Source organism: Copadichromis virginalis, linkage group LG3 (assembly GCF_057382275.1).
Source record: "Copadichromis virginalis isolate Kocher_CV1m ecotype Utaka linkage group LG3, C_Virginalis_male_GT1.1, whole genome shotgun sequence".
NCBI classification, from domain to species: domain Eukaryota; kingdom Metazoa; phylum Chordata; class Actinopteri; order Cichliformes; family Cichlidae; genus Copadichromis; species Copadichromis virginalis.
In genome coordinates, this window is record NC_140620.1 from 11,969,410 (window position 1) to 11,996,481 (window position 27,072).

The 27,072-nt window shown below is 39.9% G+C and overlaps 1 protein-coding gene and 1 pseudogene across 1 annotated transcript; both read left to right on the top strand.

Annotated features, from left to right (window-relative positions):
* Positions 1-8,611: 8,611 nt before the first annotated feature.
* LOC146712794 (uncharacterized) lies at positions 8,612-14,972 on the top strand (annotated as a pseudogene).
* An 8,983-nt stretch (positions 14,973-23,955) lies between these two features.
* On the top strand, positions 23,956-26,278 carry LOC146712795 (zinc-binding protein A33-like). Its single transcript, XM_085444079.1, has one exon. It carries the CDS (start codon positions 23,993-23,995, stop codon positions 25,376-25,378), a length of 1,386 nt encoding a protein of 461 aa, XP_085300205.1. The 5' UTR covers positions 23,956-23,992; the 3' UTR covers positions 25,379-26,278.
* Positions 26,279-27,072: the final 794 nt, after the last annotated feature.

Sequence of the window (27,072 nt, forward strand, 5' to 3'; positions counted from 1 at the left end):
TACGAGATCCTGGAAGCACTGATCGGTGTAATCTTGGAGATCCTCTAAACTCTCCCCGTTGTTCTCCAGGGTGTTGGAGATGATTTACACAAATGTTGTTAGTTATAAGACAATTGATAAGTGTATTTGGTAAAACTGAAGCTTAAAGAAATTTGTTCAATTCTGAGCTACCATTCGCTTTAATTTTCTGCCCAAATCTCTGACGTTAGTTACAACATGAGTCGCTTACTTTGTCCATCACTTCCGTCACACACCTCTCTTCCCTCTCTTAAACAATCACTCCTGCTGCAGTGGTTCAATCAAATAATAAAACATCCCATAAATCACACACCACAATATCAAAAACACTGGTCCACACCGAAGAGGAAATGTCCATGAGTTTTATCTGAGTGTCCATGATGTCCAAGCGCTATTGTCCATAAACGGGGGAAATGATGTATATGGTTGTGGTTGTGAAATTTAATCTTTTGCCTTTAACAAGTGCTTTGTAAAGTCTTTATCTGATGAGCTTCAGTAAGAAATGCAGTTTATCTTTTCAAATAAAATGTATTAACTGAGAACCTTCATAGACAAAATGTATTAACCTTATCATAAAACAGGGAATCTGTTTGTACTTACTGACTTCATATAAACTGTCATGTGGTTTTTATATTTTTCTTTACTCTCAGAGTATCAGACACCAGCACAGCTGAAACAATCAGTCACTCATCTAAACAGGATGAGTTTAATTGTTAATTTACTGGATTAGCAATTAAAATCCACCAGTGAAACATCTTGCAAATATAATGTATAAAGAAATAAAGACAGATTAGTTATTTAATTTGATACATTAATTAAAAAGGTATTAAATCACCTCATCAGCAAAGTTGAGGCACATTAAATGCTAAAATAGACATTTCCTGTCTGATTGGTTCAATACAGTATTATACCTTGTTGTAAAATCAGCAGTCTTTACATCAAATCTCAGTAGGTGGGGTCATCACCATGGAGACAGGCAGTTCAGACAGGTCAAGTGATATCTGATTTTTATAATGTCACTGTGAGTAGGAGAGCTTAGAGCACTGTATCTTGTATGTTTTCCTGTGACTGACAGTACAGTCATGCAGTATATATACCAGCAGTACTAAGATTAGAAACAATTACCTGGTCAAGAATGAGGCCAAGAATCCTCAGTGTTACTGGAGCCAGGTTGGATACCACATTTATTATATTTGCAGAGACAAGTACAAGAATTTACTCAATTTATCTGAATTTCAAAGAAGAAAATTAGAGGACTTCCAAGTTTTTAAGTCTCTAATACAGTATTACTGGAGTTTAACCAGTTTGTTTGTATTATCTGACTTCTTTTTTTAAATTTATTTTTAACAGGGCAAAACCCATACAGGACATGACACACAAGACAAGTTGAAACAGACAGGACAAAAGAGGGATAGTCAGTGGGGTGCAGGGATGTAAGTCAGGTCAAATGAGATGGGATCCTAGATGTATATCATTTATTATTTAAGGATTTAATTTTAAATAAAAGCACATTTTTAAAATCAATATTCATGAGTTTCAGAAAAGAAGAATTAAACTTTCAATAAAACCTCATTTCAAAAACTATTTTTGAATTCTAAATTTAAAAAAAAAAAACTAATTTTCAAAATTGTTTTTAAAACACAATTTAAAAAAGAGAAAGAAATCAATAGAAACATCTAAGATTTATTTCTGACATTTAGAATGCTGATTCCACTCATTTCAAATCCATTTCCCCTCCTGTTAGCTCACAGATTAGCTTTGGGATTAACTGTTTGATTTGCTATCTATTTTTAAAATTGCTGTCACGGATGAATGCTGTGTGTGGACAGTAGAGGAGGACCCAAATGTAAACTCCAGGATACAAAACGTAAACTCAAAAATCTCACCTGTATTGCTGACACAATCAAAGAGAAAACTAAACTAGGAACAAAACACACAGTGTAATATGAGGGTACGACACGACACAGAGCAAAGAAAACACAGGGCTTAAATACATGTGAGAGTAATCATGGAATGGGAGACAGGAGGGAAACACAGCTGGGAGAAATCTGACCTAATGAGCTTATGAATGTATTACGCCCCAGCAGTACAAGCTTTTTACTGTTTTTAGTAAGCTAATAAAGTTTGAAGCAGCTCAGAATATTATAACTATTTTTTTTTTTTGAGCGTCGTTCCAGACCATACTCCATACCAGTTGGTGGCGGTAATGCACCTTTCAATTGTTTGCCAACCGCCAATACAACTGTAAGAAAGAAGAAGTAGTATTAGAACTAGAGCTGGGTTTAAAAAACTGATTTCCCCTATTCAAATCGATTTTAGTTTGAATATAGTGATATCGATTGATTAAATTCTGAATTGACTTTTAAATATAAATGTATTTTGCCAGAAACACCAGAGTCTTAGGTTAAAGCTGAAACTATTTCAACAACCGCCAAACAGCTAAAACGCCAACAGGATTAAAGAGCAGGTAAACAGAAAAGATTGCAAAACTCTTAGCTGTGTCTCTAATCAAACCGCTATAACATTTATGTGCTTCACTTCTGCAGTATCAGGTAATGTTCATGTGTTGATTCATGGTTTTTAGTTTTCGTTCTATCTTTTTATGGTTATCTGCTAAAGTCAGGCCAGGAAAATCTCCTTCATGTTTTGCGGTTTTATCCTCAGTTACTTGACACAAAGGCATCTGCTCTGATGCGTACACCTCTGATAGATATAAAAAATATAAAATTAGATGGATATAAAAAAATATAGTATGTACTAATAAATGACCAGAATTTTAATATTTCTGACTGTCTGAGTCAAAATTAAATCGAATCGGGGATCAAATTGAATTGGTCCCTTGTGTATCGGAATCAGATCAGTTACAGAAATCAGTGACAATAACAAGTCTTAATTAGAACCCCGTTACTTTCACACAATGGCTGCAACCTGCAGCCTTAAAATCATGATTAAAATGCTGACATGCTTTGATGTTGTGATACTTAGAGTTAAAAGAACTGGGACAGGCTGATTAAAATAACAGCTGTCAGTTCTCTCATTCTTTGTGTTATCTCCAGTCTTAGCAGAGGGCAGTGACACTGATTTAGTTTCATAAGCAAACATTTTTGGCCTCTTATCACTTAGATTCCTGAATCTTAAAAGTAACTGTATTTAAAGCAGGAAGTGCACACTGAGCCATCAAAAGTTTGGTAAAGTAGCATGAGTACTCTAAAGGTTTGTAGGTTCCTGTTAAAAACCCCATGGGCATCACACCACATCTGACATATATAGTTCCATTTTGTACAGGATATTGTTGAAATTAGATGTCACTGATAAATCAGTGGTGATTTACCTGCAAGTGTTTTTAACAAACTTTGTTTTTTGTAGATTACATCAGCAGCTGTGGAGAGATGTACTTGAATATCTAATGCTTCCACTTTTCCTAACCTGGAAGCTGAGGATGGCTGATTCGTGACAAGGACACACACCTCACGCTTATCATGGGTGTTACATCCTCTGTGCAGGAATTCAACTGAGAACACTTTCTGTTCAAAGGTGATTTGTAGTTTGTATATACTAGGTCCAACTATAAGGAGAAATAAAAATGCAAACAGCAGTTTGTATGTTATCAGGCTGATCTGGGGGTCAGTTTCACCTATATTGCAAGGACCTTCACTTCCCCTCAGCTTTGGTGAGCATTTCAGCATATAATTACACTCCTTAAAAAGTCGATTGAATTCAGCTGGACGCAACAGTTTGCAAACATTTCATCACTGTCAGACTGAAGAAATCACTTGGATGAGGGATAAAACAAATTTCCAAGGAAACAACCAGGGGAATTAAACTTTTAGGCACATCCTTGCCTATAATTCATCCATAAAGACATCTTTTATGTATACATTATTTTTCAGTTGTTGTTTCTCTTGACTTATTTTCAGTCTTATCAGAGAAAACCACTGTAAACTTTTTGCCAATCATCTGACAACAACATCATTGACCCACTTTTGACAAAAAAAGAAGACACAAATTAAATGTCAAATTAGAACCTACACACGTTTATGAAAGCTTAAAACCAAATGAGAGTAAACTGTTTAGTTAATTGATTATGAGAACAGTTGATTGCAAAACACCTTAATAACTTTTACTTATTAGTATTTGTTCTCGAGTTTTAAAAAGGTTTCTAAAGCTATGTCAGAAGTTAGCTATGGTATAATTAGATTTGTATGTATAGTCCAAGTTCCAGCCAGTTTTATATGAATCATCTTTCCTCACAAAACTGATGAAAGATCCACTTCTTTTAAGTGGCTGCCAGCACCGTCCTTAGTATGCTTCGTTTCCTGCCAGTTTCCGCTGAAGAGTTGTTGTGGTTTTTTTTGTTTTGTTTTTTTTTGCTCTATTATGGGGACCGACAAAAATAAAGAACAGCTGCTCCTCTTTTATCCAGCCATGTTTTTGTATTTTATATTATGCCTTATGTTCTGAATCCTTTGTTGTGCTGTTTCGATCATTATAGTTATTATTATTACCCAGGTTCAGTTATGGCTACTATGGTTTTAGTTCTTAGGTTTTGCTCATTTGTGCTTTCTTTGTGCCTATCTGTCCTGCTTTTCAGGCCTCTATTTTCTGTCTCCTCAGTCTCTAAGTTTTCATGTCTAGAGTTCAGTTGGTGTGTTTCCTGTTTTACTTTGAAGGTCTGTGTCTCATGTCAGTGTTTCTAGTTTTGCTTCCCCTGGCTCGTTAAGTCTGATTTCTCCCAGCTGTGTCTCCCTGATGACGCTCATTTCCCTCGTTATCCCTCAGTGTATTTAAGCCCCGTGTTTCTCTTTGTCAGTGTTGTAATCTCTGTCATACATGTCTGTGTGTTCTGCCTGCTCAGTTTATTTTTGCATCCTCAAGTTTAGTTAAGTTCTCCTAGTGTCCATAAATAAAGCTGCTTTTTTTGCATTTCAATTTTGCCTCAGTGTTTGAGTCTGCAATTTATTTATTTTTTTGTCCTTTCCTGCCTCCCTGCACACAGACCTGGGGCCCGTTCTTCGTACCTCGCTAAGTAAGTTAGCTGGATTTGATTGTTGACGATTTCGCGTGATCTTGGATCGTTCGGTTCTCTGAAGCTCATCCGGGACTTGCTGTCATAGCAACAGATCCGTAAGTGTAAACCTGCTCGGGAGCAGGCTTACTTTATGTAAACAAGATTAGATCGCGGCCACTCAGGTATGTCCACTTCGTGCGTCTTACCCACTATCACTACCCAGTGATCTCACATTACTTCATCCAGCTATACTAATCGTCAACAACAGGTGTGTTCAGAGAACCGGAATAGCGATCTCAAAGTTAGCGCGATGATTTGATCTTGGATGTAGTAAGCAAGGTACGAAGAACGGACCCCTTGACAAGTCCTTTGTTTTATTTTGCAAGATGGTTATTTGATGCCGCACCTTGTGAATGGAGGGCACCCTTACTCTCTGCAAATGGGCATGAGAAAACTGTTTGGTGCCTATACAATGTAGCACGATGTCGGGTCAACACATCATGCTACATGCATGATGGTTTTATTGTTCAGTTTTCAGCTGTTTTTGTTTTACATTTCAAATATGTGTGCAGCCAGACATCATGTCAGGCTGCAAAAACTGACTCCTAAGAAAAGGGGAGACTGTTGTGTTTCCTCATAGTTTTACACCTGTTGATCCACTTTCTGTCAGCCGCACAAAGAACCTTCAAATCCCTGCAGATCTGTCAGCTAATCATGCCCTCTCCTGTGATTGGCTGAGCTTCATGCCTGGAAAAGTTCTTTCACACTGTTCATCCTGGAGCTGCTTTATGTCCATGATCTGAATGGAAACACATCTGCATCATTGTAGCTACGGTCGATGTTTCAGGGTGAGGGGCCCGTTCTTCGTACGTCGCTTACTACATCCAAGATCAAATGACACATCCAAGACCAAATCATCGCGCTATCCTTGAGCTCGCTAATCCGGTTCTCCGAACACACCTGTTGTTGACGATTAGTACAGCTGGATGAAGTAATGTGAGATCACTGGGTGTCGTAAAAGGGGCTACGCATCGATAGTAGAAACATTGATCGGCAACCCTTTGATTGGTCGGCGAAAATGTCGAAGGAGCGCGTTCGGTATTTTTCGGCAGCAGAGCAAGAACTCTTGAGTGAGGGATTTCAGGAGTTTCAGAGTTTAATCAGAACGCAAGGGAACACTGCAAGGGCTGCAAAAGCAAGGAGAGAGGGCTGGCAGAAAGTTGCTGACAAATTACACTCGTAAGTAATTTCATATCACACTATATTATCCAATATTATATTACATTATATTATATTATAATATGTTATATTATATCCCCTTTCACATTAGAGCCACAACAGGACCCACTAGAACATGGGAACAAGTAAAAGTGAAATATAAGAATATTCTACAGAATGGTAATATTTATCACTTATATTGCTTTTAGTCTCTTGGAAAGAGACCCTGGAATAATCTGTTTGTTTATAACAGCAACCAAGAAAAGGGCAGAGCAAAAAAAAAGACAGGTGGTGGTCCTGCACCCCCTCGTCAACAAGTTGGTTAAGTGAATAATACCCTCACGGGAATATCGATATCTCTCTATGAGCACACTGTCGCGCTGAGCTAAAGGATCCTGTCTATCCCGCAATATACGCTGGATTCTGAGGACTCTCCTTATCAATCTTGCACCTTCCGCAATGGGTGGCTCGCGTAAAAGGACAGGACATGGCTGTGACAGGCTTCCCAAATCCACCTTCGCTTTTATAGCCGTGGTCTCTCATCTTGATTACACGAAGTAATTTGCAATTACTACTCTGAAATATGAATTACATCTGTAATAATCACATACATGTAATAGAATGTTAATAGTACATTTCCCTTTTTTAGGAAATGACCTGTATGTATCTGTGTGAAATCAATAAAAGGATCAAGTGCTGCATTATCTTTAGTTACATTGATAATATTTATTTATGGTGAAACAGTGGAAAAATATCGCTGTTGCTTTCGCATAAATGAAGCAGACATACCTGCGTGGCCGCGATCTAATCCTGTTTACATAAAGTAAACCTGCTCCCGAGCAGGTTTACGCTTACGGCTCTGTTGCTATGACAGCAAGTCCCGGATGAGCTTCGGGGAACCGAACGATCCAAGATCACGCGAAATCGTCAACAATCAAATCCAGCTAACTTACTTAGCGAGGTACGAAGAACGGGCCCCTGGACTGAAGGTGGAGCTTTGTGCGTGTTGGGCTGAGGCTGAAGCAACTAGAGACGAGAATTTACAGGAAATAGCCGGGGCTACACTGACTACTGTCGTTCAACGATCCAGCAGTCGGAAACACTGAGCTGTCACCTTGAGCAGAGGCTCGAGTGACAAGATAATGAGCAGCAGGTGAGTAATTATTTTCAGGGCACAGGCCTGAGGGTGGAACCCACAACAAGTTCAACCCCTGCAGAGAAGAGTGAGGGAGAGAGAAAGAAGAGAGAAACAACAACAACAGTGCGATCTCAGAGGTGAACGCCAGGGAGACACGGGAAAGCATGACAGTTTCTGTCAAACACTGGATTAGTTTATCTGGCTGTTTGTCACAGGCAGCTGGAAAACACATGGTCCGATAGTCGTTCCTGTTATACTACTTCATAGTCCATGTCAAGTCCTTTGGTTGGTTGAATGTGCAAAGTTCTCCAGAAAACAGTGAAGCTCCATCACCTCCAAACAGTGAGAGCCTCTATGGTTTTTAGATATGCTCTACACTAAAAGATAGAAGATAAAAATATTTCTGTATGGAATATAGATTCCTAATAACAAAAAGATTCCTCCTTGTGAATTAATAAGTAAATATGTCATGTTGCCTTTGTAAAATGTTTTGGAGCATTTGTGGACTGTTGGAGTGAAAAACTGTGACTGTACTGAAGGTACAGTGCTCATCTGCTCATCTGTCTTGTCACACAAGATGGAAATTATGACCTGTGTAACCATTTGACCTTAGAACTGAAGAAGCTTCTCGGATGAGAGGTGAAACGTCTTCAAGTAACTTAAAGAAGTCCAGACGCTTTTCTTTGCAAGCTCCTTTGACTATGGCCTGTGAGGTTTGGTATAATTCTCCAGTTTCTGTGTTACTGACATTGTATCAATAGTTTTTTTTTGAATTGGGAAAAGAATGCTGTGTAACTGAAGCTGTTATGCGTTCTTGGGCTACATGGTGTTCTGGTGGTTAGCACTGTTGCCTCTGAGCACAAAGGTCCTGAGTCCAACTCCACTGCTTCTCTGGGGTCTTTTTGTGTGGAGTTTGCATGTTCTCCTCATGTTTACTTGGGTTCCCTATAGGTACTCTGGCTTCCTCCAATGTCCAAAGAAATGCAGTTTATGGTATTAGGTTAATTTGTAATTCAAAATTGGTGTGAACATGTGAATGGTTAGTCCTGGGACAAGCTGGTGATCTGTCCAGGGTGTAACCCCTCCCCCCCGTGACCCTGACTAGGATAAGTGGAATAGGTTAGATATGATATGATATGATATACCTTTATTAGTCCTACAAGGGGAAATTGAAGATAATGTTGGTTGTATTCCATCTTTTAACTCTGGGTCAAACCCACAACATTCATTTAATGTTTGTTTGTGTCTCTGTCCTTCCAGTTTCCCAGCATGCTCTGGCTGTGGTGGTGGTGGAGGTGAATGAGGGGGAAAGGTCTGTCCTACTATCATGTCTGTACTCAGGTTCTATACCTGAGGACAATCCAACAGTGATGTGGACTCGCAGTGACCTTGATCCCAAATCTGTACACCAACGACGAGAAGAAGGAGACGATCTTACAGGACAAAACCAGCGTTACAGCAGACACACATCAATGAATCGTTACGCTTTCATCATTAAAGACTTCAGTCTCACTCTGAGGAAACCCACAAAAACTGACAGCGGCAACTACACCTGCTCCATCAGTGCTGGAGGGAAAGAACGAAAACTCAGAGACATCCAGCTGCAGGTCAAAGGTCAGCATCAAATTCTAAAACCTGCTGTGATTACATGTCGTATTCAGTACTACAGAGAAAGGTCAGAGGTTAAATGAAAGCAAAGTATTTCTTAAACGGTTTCTGAAGGTCTTGATGAGCCCAGCAGGAACGTTTGTAGACTTGACCTCAGTGAAAACAGCAAAACAAGAGAAGCAAAGCAGAAGAAATTCGTTCTGTGCATGTGCAGATGTGTTTATGTTTACCTCCGGGAGGTTCAGCACACACACATCTGTACATACATTAAATACATTAAAACTTTATGCACGGCCCAACACAAAACTTTTAGAGGCCTTTTGCTGCCACTTTTACAGTTGACACTTTGGTTTCTTGTCCTCTCAGACCAGCAGGTGGAGGTGAAGGTGAGGGAAGGGTCAGAGTCTGTCATCCTGCCCTGCAACACAACACCTGACCTGCCTGAGGACACCACAGTGGAGTGGACTCGCTCTGACCTCGGACTCATCACAGTCCATGAGTATTCTAACAGAAATGATGACGTCATGACTCAGGACGAAGTTTACAGAGACCGAACGAAGATGAATGAAGACCTGCTGAGAACTGGAGACCTCAGTCTGACCCTGAAACATCCCACAGAGAGAGACACAGGACGATACATCTGCACCATCTACAGGGACAAAGACATCCTGACACAGAAAGTAGTGCTGCAGGTCAAAAGTAGGTGCTGGAGATAAAGGTCAAAGGTCAATACTGTAGACACAGGTCAGAGATTAGAAGTCATTTTGTTTTATGTTTCCCCACAGAACCATTTCCATCCTGGGTCAAAGATCTTCTGGTTCTCCTGTTTGTCTTTGTGATTTTTGGAGGTCTTTTATATTATTTACGTCACTATTACATGTCAGGTAAGTGTCTTTCCTACTACACTACCCATAATACCAGTGGTTAACAGGTGGCCTCTTGACTGTGTTCAGACCAGACACATGAGATCGTGAGATCAAAGAACGAGTCAGAAACAAACTGAGACACAATCTGATTGAGACTAGAAGGCAAGAAGGGCGCAGGGAGGTCATGTGACCATCACAGCTGGTGCTGATGTCATCGTGTTGTGCTTTGTTGTCCTCTCAGATTACCAAGTGGAGGTGGATTCAGGGGTGGCGTCTGTAAAGCTGCCCTGCAAAACTATATTTAAATTCCTAAAACGCACTAAAGTGGAGTGGAGGGACAGAAACAACAGGAAGGTCCATGTGTATCAGAACGGCTCTGAGCAGCCTGAAAAACAGCACCGGTTTTACAGAAACCGAACAGAGATGAAGAGCACATCTCTGCTGAAACCTGGAGACCTCAGTCTGACCCTGGCATATCCCACGGATGACGACAACTTCACCTACACCTGTACCATCTACAGCAGGAAAGGAAACATACTGACAAGGAAAAATGTGCACCTCCATGTCAGAGGTCAGTGCTGCTTATACAGGTCAAAGGTTTTGACACACTAGACTAGACACACTGACATGAGACAAAGACCAAAGTAAAACAGGAAACACACCAACTGAACTCTAGACATGAAAACTGAGGAGACAGAAAATAGAGTCCTAAAAAACAGGACAGAAAGGCACAAAGAAAGCACAAAACATAGTTTTTACCTTGTTTCTCCCCGAATCCCACACAGTGCTCACGTCTGTGGCGTGAATTGTGACAACCCCAACTCCAAATCTGTACAGTGGCTTCTCTCAGTTCCCAATACCTAGTGAGAAAACACATGAATTAAACTGCCAAGCAACACACACACAAAGTTCTCACTAACAAACCCATCGTGAACTCAATGATCCAGCACCGACTGAAGCTCAGCCACTCGCTTAAGTAGAGAGGCAACTGATGAAGGCAATCAGCTGGCTTCAGAGCAGGAACTCTCCTCAGCCTGATGATTCTTGTAATTCTTTCTTCCGGATACACACACTCATGTCCAAACACCTATACACATAAACAGGGACAAGGCTGTGCAGAGATTTTTAGATGGGCGGGTGCTCAAAGTTCAAAAGGGGCACAGAGAAACAGGCCTAATAACAACAACCCGCATTCATCAACAATCAAATATGGAATCACATCATACTATATCACTGTCATCAGGTGGGGACAAGGCAAAGCAAACATATTCCATGTTTACCTGATGGGTACAATGTTGCTCTTGTGGGGTTTCTGCTGCTCCTGCTGTGATAGTGCTGGAGGGCAGGGCTGTGCTGATCCGAGACTGTAGACATTAAATGCAAAGATTGGTGAAGGTGCTTGGAAGCATAAGGAAACAAAATAAACTCGGCTCTGCCTGTGACTCAGTTTGCCTCTCTTACTCTTTCATCTCCTCATCTCATCTATCACTCTCCACTTGATGTCCATCTGACAACAAGGCACAGTTTGCTATTGCATTAATCTATTATTTAATTATCCACACTTCACAAATAGGGATGGGTATCGTTTAGGTTTTATCCAATACCAGTACCAAACCGGTACTTTTGAACCGGTGCTTAAAGAATGAAGAACACAAACTTTGTACAAAAACCTCTCATGTTGAGCTGTTTTTTTGTAAAAAGATAACAATGTTAGCCTTTTCTGCAGCTATAGGGGATTTACAGTATCACTCTTGGCTGTAAGCAGTGCTTAATCAATGGAGGGGAAAAAAACACCAACTTTGTCCAAAAACCTCTCATGTTTAGCAGTTTCCCACTTTTTCTTTGATCATTTTAGCTTTTTTGGCCAGGGTGAAGTTAGTATCTGCCATCAAACAAGAAGACAGCCGCATGTAGCTATGATGATGTTTGCTAGTTCACCTTACATGCATTAATTTAATAACGTGGTTAGCCTACTCAACGTAAATTACACACGAACAACATTAAGCTACTCATGCAGAGAAGAACGGCTGCTGCTGCATCATCATCCGTCATCATTTCTGCTACACTGGCAGGGCGGGGCCAGGACTCTCCTCTTCGGGTTTTTGGGGGATGTTGCTAACTCCGGGTCCGATAACTGGCAACCCACCCGCAGTAGATGTGCTCGATGTGAGGTCTCGCAGCAAGCTATCAAATACGGTGCATTTCTCGGCTTTTAACAAAACGCTATGCGTCGCCAGGTGTTTCATCGGATTTGAGGTGTTACCTCCTTTGACAGTATCACAGTATCAGCTTAAAGCACTTGTTGCTGCTGAGTTTGCATCTTTTGCTGTGAAGTACAGCCAGACTTTGACCGCTTCGCCTTGGGCATTTTTAATCTGTAGCTCTGCTCTAAAAGAACGCACGTACCTGGGCCCGCCTACTACGCTCGCAAAGGTAAATGATTGGCTGGAATCCAAAGTGTGTCAAAGCTCAGGAAAAAAAAAGCACCAAAATAAAGCACCGAAATGTGCGCTGCTTTTCGGTCTGGTTACTACCGTTTATGTCAGAACCGGTGACATGATACCGGTACCCATCCCTAGTTACAAATCTTGCACCTAATCCATAACAAAGTAATGATAGACAATGTTATAGAACTATTCTTAAGAAGCATTTATAGACCGTGTTATATCATGAATAATAATTTTAGAACTTTATACACATAAAACAAACACTAATATAATCTGTTTCTTAATGTATTTTCTTTAACATACAGTGTGTCTTTTTTAATATCATAATAATACATAATTATGCTGATATGCATATCATCATATTGCATATGCAAGTCCCTCAGAAAGGCAGGAAAAGCCCTGTAACTTACTTTAAAACTAAATATGTTCCCTAAAACCGTGGACAGAGCTACAGACCCATGACAGTTGTCTTTTTAACATGTTTTAATACTTTGTACCTTGTTCCATTTAATTTGAACAAGCCTCTTAAAAAGTCAGTGATGACAGTCGGCCTCTCTCGGTTTTTATTACCACTGTTCATTTTAAAGCTCAGTTTTTAAAACCTTACGATGTAACTACAGCCCAGCCCATGCAGCAGGATAATAATGACTAAGATTATATTGGAGTGGGCCTGATACTCATGTCCCAGGACAGGCCCATGACAGTGCTGCCATCAAATTGCCTTTCTTTGCTTTGACTCTGTCTCCAACAAGAGGTGAAGCAGATGTTCTTACATTAATGGAATCACTAATACAACAGATCACCTGAAAATGAATAATGAATTTGCTGAAACAGATGTCTTTATTAATGAATTGTACTGACTAGTCTCTATTTCTCTCAGCTGAGCTGTTTCTGAAAGACGAACTCGTTCATGTCAGAGAGCAGACGTCTTTATGACATAATGTATCTGGCATGCAGAGAATCATGTTCATTTAGATGTTGCTGACATTTAAAATTCAGTTTTGCTTTTATTTTGAAACATTTTTATTTTATTTCAATATTTTTTAGTCTGAATAAATCAAACTTGCTTGATAGGACAGCTCTCAGGTAACAAGGTGGCAAATAAGTCTTTGACTCAGAGTTCTTTAAGACTAAACCAGTCGAACTTGATTTCATTGAAAAGATGCCATTTTCTCCATTCAGACAAAACATGTTCAGAGCTGCTTTTGCTGCACAGCTCATGTTGTGTTTGTTGTCCTCTCAGTCCCCCAGGTGGAGGTGGATTCAGGGGAGGCATCTGTCCTGCTGCCGTGCAAAACTACTATAAACCTGCCTAAAGATGCTAAAGTGAAGTGGATGACCAGATTCAACAGGAAGGTCCACTGACCAGCTTGAAGATCAGGACAACCATTACAGAGACAGAACACAGATGAATAAAGACCTGCTGAAAACTAGAGACCTCAGTCTGACCCTGAAATACCCCACAGACTGGGACGCAGACATCTACACCTGCACCGTCTGCAACAGGGAGGGGAAAAAAATCCTGATGAAACAAGTGGAGCTGAAAGTCAGAGGTCAGTGCTGCTGCTGGGTGTGAGCTGCAGAAGAAGAAGAGATGATGAGATCTTCATGAACACAAATCTTATTTTGTGCTTTAGACTGTTTATGAAATTTGTTGTCCTCTCAGTCTGTCAGGTGGAGGTGGAGGAGGGGGCGGAGTCTGTAGAGCTACCTTTCAAAACCACAAAAGAGCTGCCTGCAGATGCTAAGGTGGTGTGGTGGAACAATGATGACAGGAAGGTCCACGTGTATAAGAACGGCTCTGATCAGCCTGGAGAACAGCACCAGCTTTACAGAGACCGAACAAAGATGAAGAGAAGATCTCTGCTGAAGCCTGGAGACCTCAGTCTGACCTTGAAACAGCCCACAGAGAGAGACAGTGGGAGGTACAGCTGTAGAGTCTACGGGGAGATCAAGAGATACAAAAGAGTGCTGCTCAGAGTCAAAGGTTTGTGTGTGTGTGTGTTCAAGGTTCAAGGTTCTTTATTTGTCACATGCATAGTTATACAAGTATAACACACAGTGAAATGTAGCCTGACACGCTCCTCGACATGTGCATATAGTATATACACTGGGTGAATGTGCAGTAGTAGCAGCAAGCAGGTGAATTCTGTACATTAATATGAATAGACATCTGACTATTTTACAGGATAGACAATATAAACATATTTAAAATTAAAGGAATTTGGAATGTACATTGTGCCTTGGTTTAGAGTGTCTGGAAGAGAGTCCTGTCTCAGTCTGTGTGTGTGTGTGTGTGTGTGTCTTACTGTGTGTCTGACTGTGTTGTGTCTCCTCTGCAGGGAGAGTTCAGGTCCAGGATCAAACAAGGGACATCAGGAACAGAAGCAGCTCCATTGATCCGACTCCTCTGATGGCTGATCAATCAGTTTGATCTGTGTGTTCTTTGATTATTGATCAGTGATGTCAGAGTGGAGTCAGTGTGATGTTGTTGTGTGTTTGAGACTTTTAGTGTCCATGAAGGTCTCTGCTGCCGTAGATCCTCTGAACTGTGACAGAGGTCTCACTCTGGAGGAAACTCTCAGCACTTTCCAGCAGCTCCTCCATCATGGAGGACGTTCCCTCACTGTAACAGGTGGAGGAGAGAGGAGAGGAAGCACAGGTGGATCCTCTGAGGAAAATATTGTTATTACATGAGCGGAAAGACAAAAATACCATCACAGTAAAATAAGACTCCGTGTGTATAACATTTAAGGGTTGTCTCAGTCCACTCTGATCTGCTGTTACTTCTATGTAGGGTTGGCAACTGTCCTGTTTTATCTGAGTCATCCTGTATAATGAGCAAATTAAATACTTAAGTATGCAAGTCTGTACCCGCGTTCTCACTAGTTCACACAGGGGTCCAGACTTCCCAAGAGCGCAACGCGTGACTACATCACAGCTCCCGAGTTTTTGCTGCCATTCCCAGTTAATTTAACTGTTTGCTCATATTATCTCCACTTATTACCATGCTGTTTTTAGACTTGATGTATAGCATGAATAATCTGCTCGCTGTACATAATCATGTGCAGTTCCACATGATTATTAACAGACAAAAAGAAAACATAATAGTGATATATAGAAGTAGTTTTGTATACAAGATCGCTGCAAAAAGCAAGAGCATCTGGCTACAGCCACTGGGGAGCGCCATATTACGACCTCCACACTAACCGGGAACACGTGACCTCCACAGTAATCGGAAACACGTGACTTCAGTTAAATCCACTTTGACAGCGAAAACTAAATTGTATTTTTGTTACTATTGATGCTGCTGATAAATAAATTTGATTCTAAGTGTTTTCTTAGCAATCTGGGTTTATTAAAAAAATCACCATCCCTTCAGCTTGTTCGTGGCCAAAAGTGTCCATGTGTTATGTTTGTGTTTCTTTGCTACTTTTTCTGCATAAAGTTTTTTCAGAAATATAAAATAGTCATTACTTTTTACATTTTTAATCCTTCAAACACCCTTTTCTAGTACAATGCACTTGTTTGAAGACAACCTCAAAACTCACCATTTCATATATCAGTACTGCTACTGGAAATTTTTGTACAGAGGTCCCTCGCTATAACACGGTTCACCTTTCGCAGACTCGCTGTTTCACTGATTTATTTATTTTTTAATAGCAAATTGTTTTGTGTGTTCTGATTGCTGTAGACTATTGTCAATCAATCTAGTGCCGTGTCTTCTGCACGGCAGCGGTCCCCAACACCCGGGCCCGTTTGGTACCGGGCCATGAAAGTTGAGGCTCGGGTGTGAAGTGTATGATTTTCAGGGTTTTTAATCGTTAATTCTGTTTTCCTGGGTCTTTTCCCACGTTGTAGTCGTGTGTCTTATTTTGAAAGAACTATTTACACGTTACCATAGCGACCAGAGAGTATCAAGAAGCAGAGAGGAGGATGTTACTCTCAATGTTGTTGGTGCATTTCAGGAGGACGCTGCTCATAAAGTTACACAATCACACAGTGAATTCACGTTTATTATTATATTTACAAAATACCACCGTTTTGTCTTTGTCATTTTATTTTGTTGTATTTATCCGCAACACCTTCAAGGCCAGTCCGTGAAAATATTTTCTGACATTAAACTGGTCCGTGGTGCAAAAAAGGTTGGAGACCGCTGCTGTACAGTACATAATGAGTTTAGTTTGTCAAATTTATATAAATCTTCGATTGCTAGCAGTGTAACCCTGAAGTACTGTATGTTTGTGCGTTTTCTCCCCGACAAACACAACAATGCCGATGAAACATTTTGCACGGTTTCATTTTATAATGGACTTATGTTTCTACGAAGGTTTGAACTTTAAGAGTGTTTAAACAAAAGAAAAAAAGTGTGAAAATGTTCGTGCCTGTCTGAGGAAAGTGTATAAAGCATGTAGTGGGGGTTTTACAATTTTAAAACAGCTACAATAATTGTAAAAAATAAAGTTCACTACTTCGCAGATTTCACCTACCGTGGGTTATTTTGAGAACGTAACACCAGCGATAAACGAGGGACCACTTTTTCTATTATCAGTAGAGTCATCTAATTGATTAACATCAACATTGATTATTGTGCACTATTATTTTTGTTCAAGGAAAGCAAAAAAATGTTATGTTCACAAAATGCTGTAAAGTGTATGTTTCTGTTCCCTGTCCAGTGTACTGTTTGTTTGTATATTTGTCTTTTTGGCTGCTGTTACAACCAAATTTCCCCTTGTGGGACAATTAAAGGATTATTCTATTCTATTCTATTCTCTATTCTAAAATGTATATTTATTAAAACATTTATCTACTTTTACAGACTTTAAACCGACACTTTAAATTAGCACCAGTCCTTTTCATAAAAAACAAAATTTTATCTACATTCTGTTTTTTACACTTTAAATCCCAGTAAGGTTATATATTACCAGTAGCTTTTCAGATAAAACAGTAATCAAGTCCTAATGGTTTCATAAATCTTCATAGTTTTTTTCATATAAGCATCAGGGACAAGGCTGTCTTGCAATTGTTGAGGTCACTAGTGTGCGCCCTATTTCTTCCAGGATCACTCTTCATTTGTAGGTTTTAGTGGACTCCTACTATTGTGAAGTGGTTTTCATGGGACAGGGGCTTGTATTCCAAGATCTGGGAGATTGTAGAGATGAGCAGTAATTCCCTTCTTGCCATCTTTCCAGAAATATAAGTGATCTGGAAGCTGTTAGGCTTACTTACAGCAGCAGCACTTTTTGCACCTGCAGAAACTCCAGGACACATTCACTAACAGTGTTTGTTCCTGTGTGTGCTGCAGCTTTGAATTTTTTTTTGAGCGTTAATATTTTGGCTATGGTGTCTTGTTATGAAATAAGAGTAAAAGTGAAAAACAAACTGAAAAACACAGAGGAAGAAGTCCCTCTACACAAAAAACACTGCAGATGACAGGCCAGGCAAACATCTATTGACCTGTTTGAATGCCTCCTCATCATGTGAGCCTTGAAGTTTTTTTGTAAAAAGACTAAGACCACAGTGAGGACGTTTAATTTTCATGGACTTTCCACAAGCCACAGTTTCATTTAGCACAGGGTAGAGCACATGAATGTTCTACCCAAGATTCAGAAAATTGTTTAGATGCTGGAGACAAGACATCGAGAGGGAGATGGGGCCAGTGTTGCCAACTCCTCAGTAAGGAAAATCGCTATTGGTTGTCCTAAAAGTCGCTAAATGACGTCATCGCCTAATTTGCATAATTGGTCATGCTAATGTAACTGTAAACTATGTTGTTGGAGAGAGAAATAACATCGTGGAAGAGACATAAAGTGAGTAAAAAACGTCCTAAATGCATTTAGAGTTTATTTAGAACTACAAATTAAATTTCTTTTAGCAATTATTGTTTTTTTTAATGTCACAATTCCAACCCTGCTCCTTTACCCGGGCTTGGACCGGCAAAAGTGACCCGAAATAGGCACTCTGGTTGAGTTACTTTGTATGTGTGTGTTCATAAGTACTTTTAAATAGGGCTGGGTATCGTCACTGATTTCTAGAATCGATTCAATTCCGATTCACAAGGTCCCGAATCGATTCGATCCACGATTCGATTTAATTCGATTCGATTTGAATCTGGGAAATTTTGACAGTCAGAAATATTATAATTCAGATCAGTACATTTACATATTTTTGTATCTATAAAAAGGAAACTGACACACGCAAGACTTTATCAAAGGTGTAAGCATCACAGCAGATGCCTTTGTGTCAAAGTAGCTGAGGATAAAACAGAAAAACATGAAGGTGATTTTCCTGGCCTGGGATTTTATAAAAATATTCTGCAGTACATCAAACACGGAAGAAAACCGTTAATCAACATATGAACATTACCTCTGAAGTTACAGCGGTTTTATTAGAGACACGGCTAAGCGTTTTGCATTTTGCATAATTTTAAAAAGTTTAAATTTGTTCAGAAGCCTATTGAACGGCAGAAATGAGGTTTTCTTTTCAGAAGTATATAAAACGGAAAAAAAAAACGTCGGCCGACAGCGCTGTGGTAGACTTGTGCGTAATAAGCAAGCGAATAATGAAGAAAACAGATTTTTAGACGGGAAACTGTTCTTGAAGTACAGAGAGAGAGAGAGAGAGAGAGAGAGAGAGAGAGAGAGCTGCGCAACGTGGTGGAAGCAAAACAGTAAAAGTCAGAGAGAATTCATGACGATGTTTATGTGAAGCGTTTGGATCTTCTTTTGCTGCTGGTTCGGTCAATATTGTTTGGAGAGACATCAAACTAACAGCTTTAGAATCGGCGCATAAAGGGCGTGAACACAAAGCGCGGACCCGCCCACAGATCAGAATCAGCGAGCTGTCGGCTTTCAGCCCCGACCGTGAGAAAGGCGACATCTAACTGATTCTGATCCGCCGGTTGTGTTGTGTGTTTACGTCTTTGTGCAGAATCCCTGTACCTGCTCTCATTTACTGTCTTAACTGTTTGGTGGTTGTTGAAATTTTGTGATCTTTCACCAGAGATTCTGGCATTTCGGGCAAAATAAATTTATATTAAAAAAATCGATTCAGGATTTTAATGAATCGATTTTACGTTATCCAAGCCAGAATCGATTTTAATCGATGAATCGATTATAAAAACCCACCCCTACTTTTAAACCTTGTGATCCACAAAACAGCATAAGAGTAAGAGAGTAAAACAAGAACTGACTGCGTTACAGCACCCGCTGCTTGTTGAATGTAAAAGCGATACGCGCTTTCACGTCTTTTTTAGCGACTTTTTTTAGAGAAGAAGTCGCTAAGGGGTCTGAAAACTCGCTAAATATAGTGACAAAGTCGCTAAGTTGGCAACACTGGATGGGGCTCCACGGAGAGTTCAGTGGGGAGCAGTCCTGAATGCTGACATGACAATAATTGCCTTGCCATATCCCCACGCTGTATGACTGTCATGTTACAGACAGGGCAGTGAAAGTACACCGGCATATCATTTTGTCTGTAAGAGAGAAAAAAAAATAGAAAAAACAACAACATGTAATTTAAATGCAGTTTTATAGGATGCAGTGAGTTTATCTAACAATCAGATTGTACATATTAACAAAAATATCCAAGCCATGCTCAATAATGAAAGCAAAATAGTGTGGATCACAAGAGCTGTCAAGAAATGTGGTGAACAGGAAAGATTTTTTTAATGAAAACACTTTTTTCTCTCGCTGATGAATGAACTGAACTGAACAGTACAATGTGAAAAGCAACTTTTAAGTCAACAAAGAGAAAGAAGCTAAAAAGAAGTGCATATTTACAACTTAAACTGTGAGGTATATTTAATACCAACATACCTTTGAAAGGCAAAGCATTTTTAATGTGTCCATTTATATGCTCCTCAATCTTTGCCCTGACAGTAGGGCTGAGAGTGGGGCACAGAGGGCAGTGAAACAGCCAACACGTGGTGCATTCCTGCAATTCTGACTTGGAGGCACAACTCCAAATTGATATTTGCATCTAAAACAGAGAAAAACAGATAAACACCATAAATACTTTTAAGTTCAGGTTTTAGCAGAAATAATATGTTAGTTATGTAAGAGATTTGGGAGAAAATTCTTTACACAAACATAATTTACAAGACACTTATTTGTGACATACTTATCTATTGACATAACAGACAATTTAAGGCTAACTAAAATCTGGGCAATAAAAAGCAGAACAGAATGTAATAGACAATAATAGTATTTATAAATATATAAACGTCTTTGTGATGAACTTTACAGTGTTTTTGCAGGTGGAATGACATGAATAAAGTGCAATATGCAGTAAATGGAACAATGTGCATTGGTGTTACAGATAGTGAAAAGTAGTTCAATAACAAGCAAAACTCAAATACGTTTGAAACTGACCACTAAATGCTAACCAGAGGTGTCAAAAGTGCACACATTCCTTACTAAAGTTTAGATACCTCGGGGGTCTGACCGTTGTTGTAACAAAGTGCCTACATAATAAGTGTAAGCAAACTAGATGATTCCTAGAATTATATAATTATTAACTGCAAATTTATACATGAAAGACTCTGTCCCAACCTTCACGATCCACTTGCAAGGTTTCCACAGTCGATGATGCACGCAGGAACGCATTTCCCATATTTGACAGTGGGGGTGGTGTGTTCAGAGTGATGTGCAGTGTTAGTTTTCCGCCACACATAGCGTTTTGCATTTTGACCAAAAAGTTTGGTCTCATCTGACCAGAGCACCTTCTTCTACATGTTTGCTGTGTCCCCCACATGGCTTGTGGCAAACTGCAAACAGGACTTCTTATGGTTTGCTGTTAACAATGGCTTTCTTCTTGCAACTCTTCCATAAAGGCTAGTGATGTGCAGATCGATCCTGAAATATCGATTCCTCCGATACCCGTCATTTATGTTCTAGAATCGATTCTCACATTAAAATATCGATATTTTAGTCATTTAGGGTAAATTTCTAGTTTATCATCAACAGGAACACAGTGGAAAGAAACTATAACATTCGGATTATCTACATTTGAAGGAACTACTTCCTCTTCCGCCTTTCATAGTCATGTGCGAAATACGGCTGTATAAATGTCTCGCAGCCCCTTGGCGTGCGCACTCAAAACAATGGCCGAACGCAAGCGAAGTCACGTGTGGACACATTTTACCTCCACAAACAGCCAAGACGCGGTTTGTGATGTATGTGGCAAGACAGTGAGGTGTTGTGGCAACACCACTAACCTCGTAAAACACCTCAGAATTAATCATAACACAGAATATGATGAGGTCATGTCGAGGCGAACCGAAGAGGAGGAGAGGACAGGGACAGGTGCTGCTAGGGCGAGACAGGCGTCTCTCACGGAGTCATTTAGTGCTGCAGGCAGGCACTATGCAGGTACAGAGGAGGAAAATGCTGGGTACATAGGCTAGGTCGCATTAAAATATACAGAGTACTTGCAGTAAAACAGGCATTGTAGTCTTTAAAACATAAAAATTCAGTTGAAGATTATTTCATAGATAAGAGAAACATTTTATAGATACTATTATTATCTATTAGCTTTATTATTATTTTCACTCAGTTTAATTTTTTTGACTGAGTTATTTGAATATTTTAAAATGCAGGTATTGACAAACTTATTTATTCCTTTAATTATGTATTATACTGACAATTTCATTCACACAGCATTCTATGTAAAACAGCAAGTATATGTAAACTATCAATTCCTTTCCCTGTTAGGCTATTTTAACAGACTGCATACATGACTCTAAAAATATTAAACATTCAGTGCAGTATACCCCATCTTTTGTTTTGCCCTTTGTATTTTATTTTCTTTGTAGATGATTCCCCAAGAGCAGCAACACTCAAATCAAATCAAATCACTTTTTATTGTCACATCACATGTGCAGGCACACTGGCACAGCACATGCGAGTGAAATTCTTGTGTGCGAGCCCCACAAGCAACAGAGATGCCACAAGATGCCTTGTAGAGATGATTGTGAAGGACCTCCAGCCTCTGTCCATAGTGGAGGACCAGGGTTTCCAGGGATTTGTGAGAGCTCTTGACTCAAAATATCAACTCCCAGGAAGAAAATCACTGACTGAGACTCATCTTGTAAATTTGTTTGATGAATGTAAAGGCAAAGTAAGACCATCTTTGCAAAATGCTTCCAGTGGCATATTTGACTGTAACATGCCATCTCATTGAAAACTGGCAAATGAGAGAATTTGTCCTGGAAACACACTCTTTCCATGGGCAGCATACAGCAGATAATATCAGCTCAGCACTTAAGCAAATCACAGAAGAATGGGGCATAACTGAGAAGGTGGTTGCAGTTGTCAAAACATATTTGTTAACTTTAAGAGTAAAGAGAGAAACTATCTGTATTTCTTAATTGCAAATGACACCAAATTGTATTCAAAATTGAGCCACACTTATGGAGCTCCACAATTCTTTTCCAGGTGTTTTGGTTGACATCTCTTGATTTTCCCATTTCAAAGAAACAGGCTCTGTGTTTTGCCTTATATGCATCCACAGCTGTGCCACCAACTTACTCACATGGACTCTACTAACCTATCAGAAGCTTCTTCAGCTCAGAATGGAATCGTCTGCAGTTTTCTTATTAATTAACAATAAACTTAGTGTATATGTACTCCTAAATTATATGAAAGTGATTAAAATAGACAGCTCTCTCTCTCTTTATTCCAACATTTAACTAATTCAAAAGATATTTCAATATTTATTTATCTAAAACAAAAAATGTTTACTCTAAACTGATGTTTAACAGTAAAAAAATGCTCTTGTTTTTCCCTAAAGTGTATGAAAATATCTGGTTTCAACTGAGTTATTTAGCCGTGGAGGGTAACAACTGAAAATAAGAAACACACATGTAAGCTAAGACTCTAAAGAAACAGCATTGTTGTTGTTCAGCTTTTCATTTCGCCATTTGTTGGTTCACTCGAAGAGCAAGTAACGTAATATGGGTCAAGTGATCAGTTTGACATCAGTCTTTTGTGATACACCGTCATATTTACATTATTTGTACAGTACGAATGATTTTCTTTGGTACCTGGTCAAACTTAAACTCTCCTCCGTCTGCCCGGCTGCACTACAGCAAACTCGCAGCAGCTTCTCCCCCCTCGCTCACGTAAGTGCTGTGCTCAGTCGTGCCTGAGCTCGGATCGTACCAAAATTAGGGGGAATTTACGACTGTGCGCAATGTGCTTCAACTACTGTGAGTAGTTTTTGTTTTATACACTTGTGAGTCAGGCATCTAACTGTGAAACAAATTACACTCCAAAAGACCCCGGGCTTCTGAAAAAATGACCCGGACTTAAGACCAATACGCCCGCCCCCTTCCCCCGCTGCGCCGACGGGGTTTGGGAAGTTGAATGAAGCTCCGCCCCTAACGTCATTCACAAGCGACAAACAAGGAAACAGATTATTTTTCGTTTTTCAGTGCAGAGAGACGCACAGACGATCAGACTGAGTTCAGACCAAACTAGCAGCTTCCTCTGAGTGAGTCCAGCTACAGGAGAGAAACGTGGAAAACTCCAACACTGCTGCTTCAAGCTGCTGACGCTCCACACACTGAATGTGAGTTTGAGCAAAAACACGACTCAAAAGAAGTTTCAGTGAAGGTGGTAGAGGAGGGAGGGGAGCCAGGACTGACTGTACTTCCTGTCTGCTGTTTTCAGCTTCACTCACAGACTCAATGGCTTCCAGATCAGAGGAGGATCTCTGCTGTCCGGTCTGTCAGGAGGTCTTCAGAGATCCTGTTATTCTGTCATGTAGCCACAGCTTCTGTAAAGACTGTCTGAATAGATGGTGGATCAAAAAACAGATACGTGAGTGTCCAGTTTGTAAGAACATATCTTCAAAGGATGATCCACCTTTAAACCGAGCTTTAAAGAACCTGTGTGAGTCGTTCTTACAGGAGAGAGATCAGAGAGCTTCAGAGGCTCTCTGCAGTCTGCACTCTGAGAAACTCAAACTCTTCTGTCTGGACCATCAGCAGCCAGTGTGTGTCGTCTGCAGAGACTCAGAAAATCACACCAATCACAGATTCAGACCCATTGATGAAGCTGCACAACAACACAAGAAGGAACTTCAGGAAACTCTGGAGCCCTTAAAGAAGAAGTTAAAGGTTTGCAAACGAGTTCAAGTGAAGTTTGATCAAACAGCAGAACACATTAAGGTCCAGGCCCGACACACAGAGAGGCAGATTAAGGAGCAGTTTAAGAAGCTTCACCAGTTTCTAGCAGAGGAAGAGGAGGCCAGGCTGGCTGTACTGAGGGAGGAAGAGGAGCAGAAGAGTGGGATGATGGAGGAGAAGATGGAGGCTCTGAGCAGAGAGATAGCAGCTCTTTCAGACACAGTCAGAGCCACAGAGGAGGAGCTGAGAGCTGAAGACGTCTCATTCCTGCACAACTACAAGGCTGCAGTGGAAAGAGTCCAGCGCTGCCCCCTGCTGGATGATCCACAGCTGCCCTCGGGAGCTCTGATAGACCAGGCCAAACACCTGGGCAACCTGACCTTCAACATCTGGAACAACATGAAGGACATGGTCTCCTACACTCCTCTCATTCTGGACCCAAACACTGCTCATCCAAGCCTCATCCTGTCTGAAGATCTGACCAGTGTGGTAGAAGGAGATGAACAGCAGCTTCCTGATAATCCAGAGAGGATTGATTTTTACTACTCTGTCCTGGGCTCTGAGGGCTTTAACTCAGGGACTCACAGCTGGGATGTCGATGTTGGAGACAGTAAATGGTGGAGACTGGGTGTGTTGGCAGAGTCTGTGCAGAGGAAGGGAATCATACAGTCTGAATTATGGACTATATTGTTATATAAAGGTACATACTCATCATGTTCACCATCAACTGGATCCACTGCTCTCCCAATTGCGAAGAAGCTCCAGAGGATCAGAGTGAATCTGGACTGGAACAGAGGAAAGCTGTCGTTCTCTGATCCTGATACTAACACACACATACACACCTTCACACACACTTTCACTCACAGGATGTTTCCATACATTTGGGCTGATGAAGTGAAGGTGTGTCCGTTGAAGGTGTCAGTGTCAGTGGAGCAGATGAGTTGAGGATGATGATGTTTCTAATGTTGTTTCCTGTCAGTGAATTGAAGCTGTTAAACTGCAGCTGTCCTCCTTAAACATATTGTTGAAACCACAATCCATATTTGGCTTTCATTCACTTTATTCAAGCCAGTACTCGCTATAGGTCATGTTATGTAAATAATCTCCTCATTGAATACAGACTTCAACTGATCATTGCCTTTTCCCTGTTTTGCCTAGATTCTTGTTTTCTAGTTTTTAAGACTTTGTGTTCGAGGATAAAACCAGGGTTGCTACAGCTTAAAGGAAAGTTAGACTTATGAATTTTAATGTCAGCTTTGTTCTTGTTAGGAACAAGCTAATAGCCAACTTGCTCGAATGTGAGCTGGATTTCTTTTTCCATGACACAAAGTTTGAAACAGTTCATACACAACTATTCTTTGTATTTCATGACATGTCTTCATTGTTGTTTTGAATGTGTTGCTGTATGGAATATGCCGTTTTTATGAGCAAAGTTAATATAGTTAATATATTTTAGTATTTATATTTTTTTGTTAAACTTATTGTGTGTATTTAGTAATTTAATAAGTAAATTCATGGATATGATTGAACTAAATTTATTTTTACTCTATTATTGTTGGATTGGTTAAGTAAAACCATGAATACGTGTGCCTTAAAGGCTTGGTTTATAGTTAAAAACCCAGCATTGTGGATTTATGCAAATGATAACATGCGTTGCTAAAGGGGGGAGTGGGAGAGAAAAAAGTATAGCAGAGGCAAGATGCTGCAAGAGAGGAGGACAGAGCCACAGTTCTCCTACCATAGTTTTTTTTGTTGTTGTTGTTGTTCTTGAGGATAACTTAGTCCTGATTATTCCTATAAGAAGATTTACAAGCTGTGGAATAAATTTTTGTTTATATCTTTTCACATCAGAGTCCTGTGGAAGTTTTTTTTTTCCCCCTCTTCGCATGAAGATTGAATTGATTGAAGCCTAGGAAAACTGGTCTCATGGCTATACACAGTGGGAATGTAAAGCAAGATGATGGTAATAGTTTTGTCCGGGTTCACTTTGCGTTGATCCACTGGTACTGCAGTATAGAATAGAATTCAACTTTATTGTCATTGCACATGCACAGGTACAGGGCAACGAAATGCAGTTTGCATCCATCCAGAAGTGCTTTAGTGATATAGATATATTACAATATATATTAGCAATAATATAGATATGTAAGTATATTACAGAAATGGGTCTATTATGTTATAATGTAGACGGTATGAAGTATGTTGTGAATATTCTATAACTATAAGTATGTACAGACTGTAGTGAGTACAAGCTATGAACAGGATATAAATATGAAAAACTATACAGAATATGAAATAAATAACTTTACAGAATCTGAGATATACAGCTATACAGAAATGTGAACTATGCAAGTTGTAAACAGTTGTAGGATTAAAGATTATTGAATGTACAGAATGATTATTTACACAGAGCTATACAGTAGTGCAGTTAAGATAAGTGGGGGTGTGGATAATTCCTACAGAGGCTATATAAAGTGCTAGTGGTTGTGAGTGGTGGTTCAGTCCATGTTATTATTGCGTGTTTGAGGGTACAGTTGTCCATTGTGGGTGTGTGTATGTTCAGTCCATGAGTTTAACGTGGGTCAGATGTCAGGAGGCAGAGTTCAGGAGTCTGACAGCTGTGGGGAAGAAGCTGTTCC

Bases quoted from the DNA above. Each gene is read 5' to 3' on its own strand.
- LOC146712795 (XM_085444079.1), top strand. From the start codon at position 23,993: ATGGCTTCCAGATCAGAGGAGGATCTCTGCTGTCCGGTCTGTCAGGAG.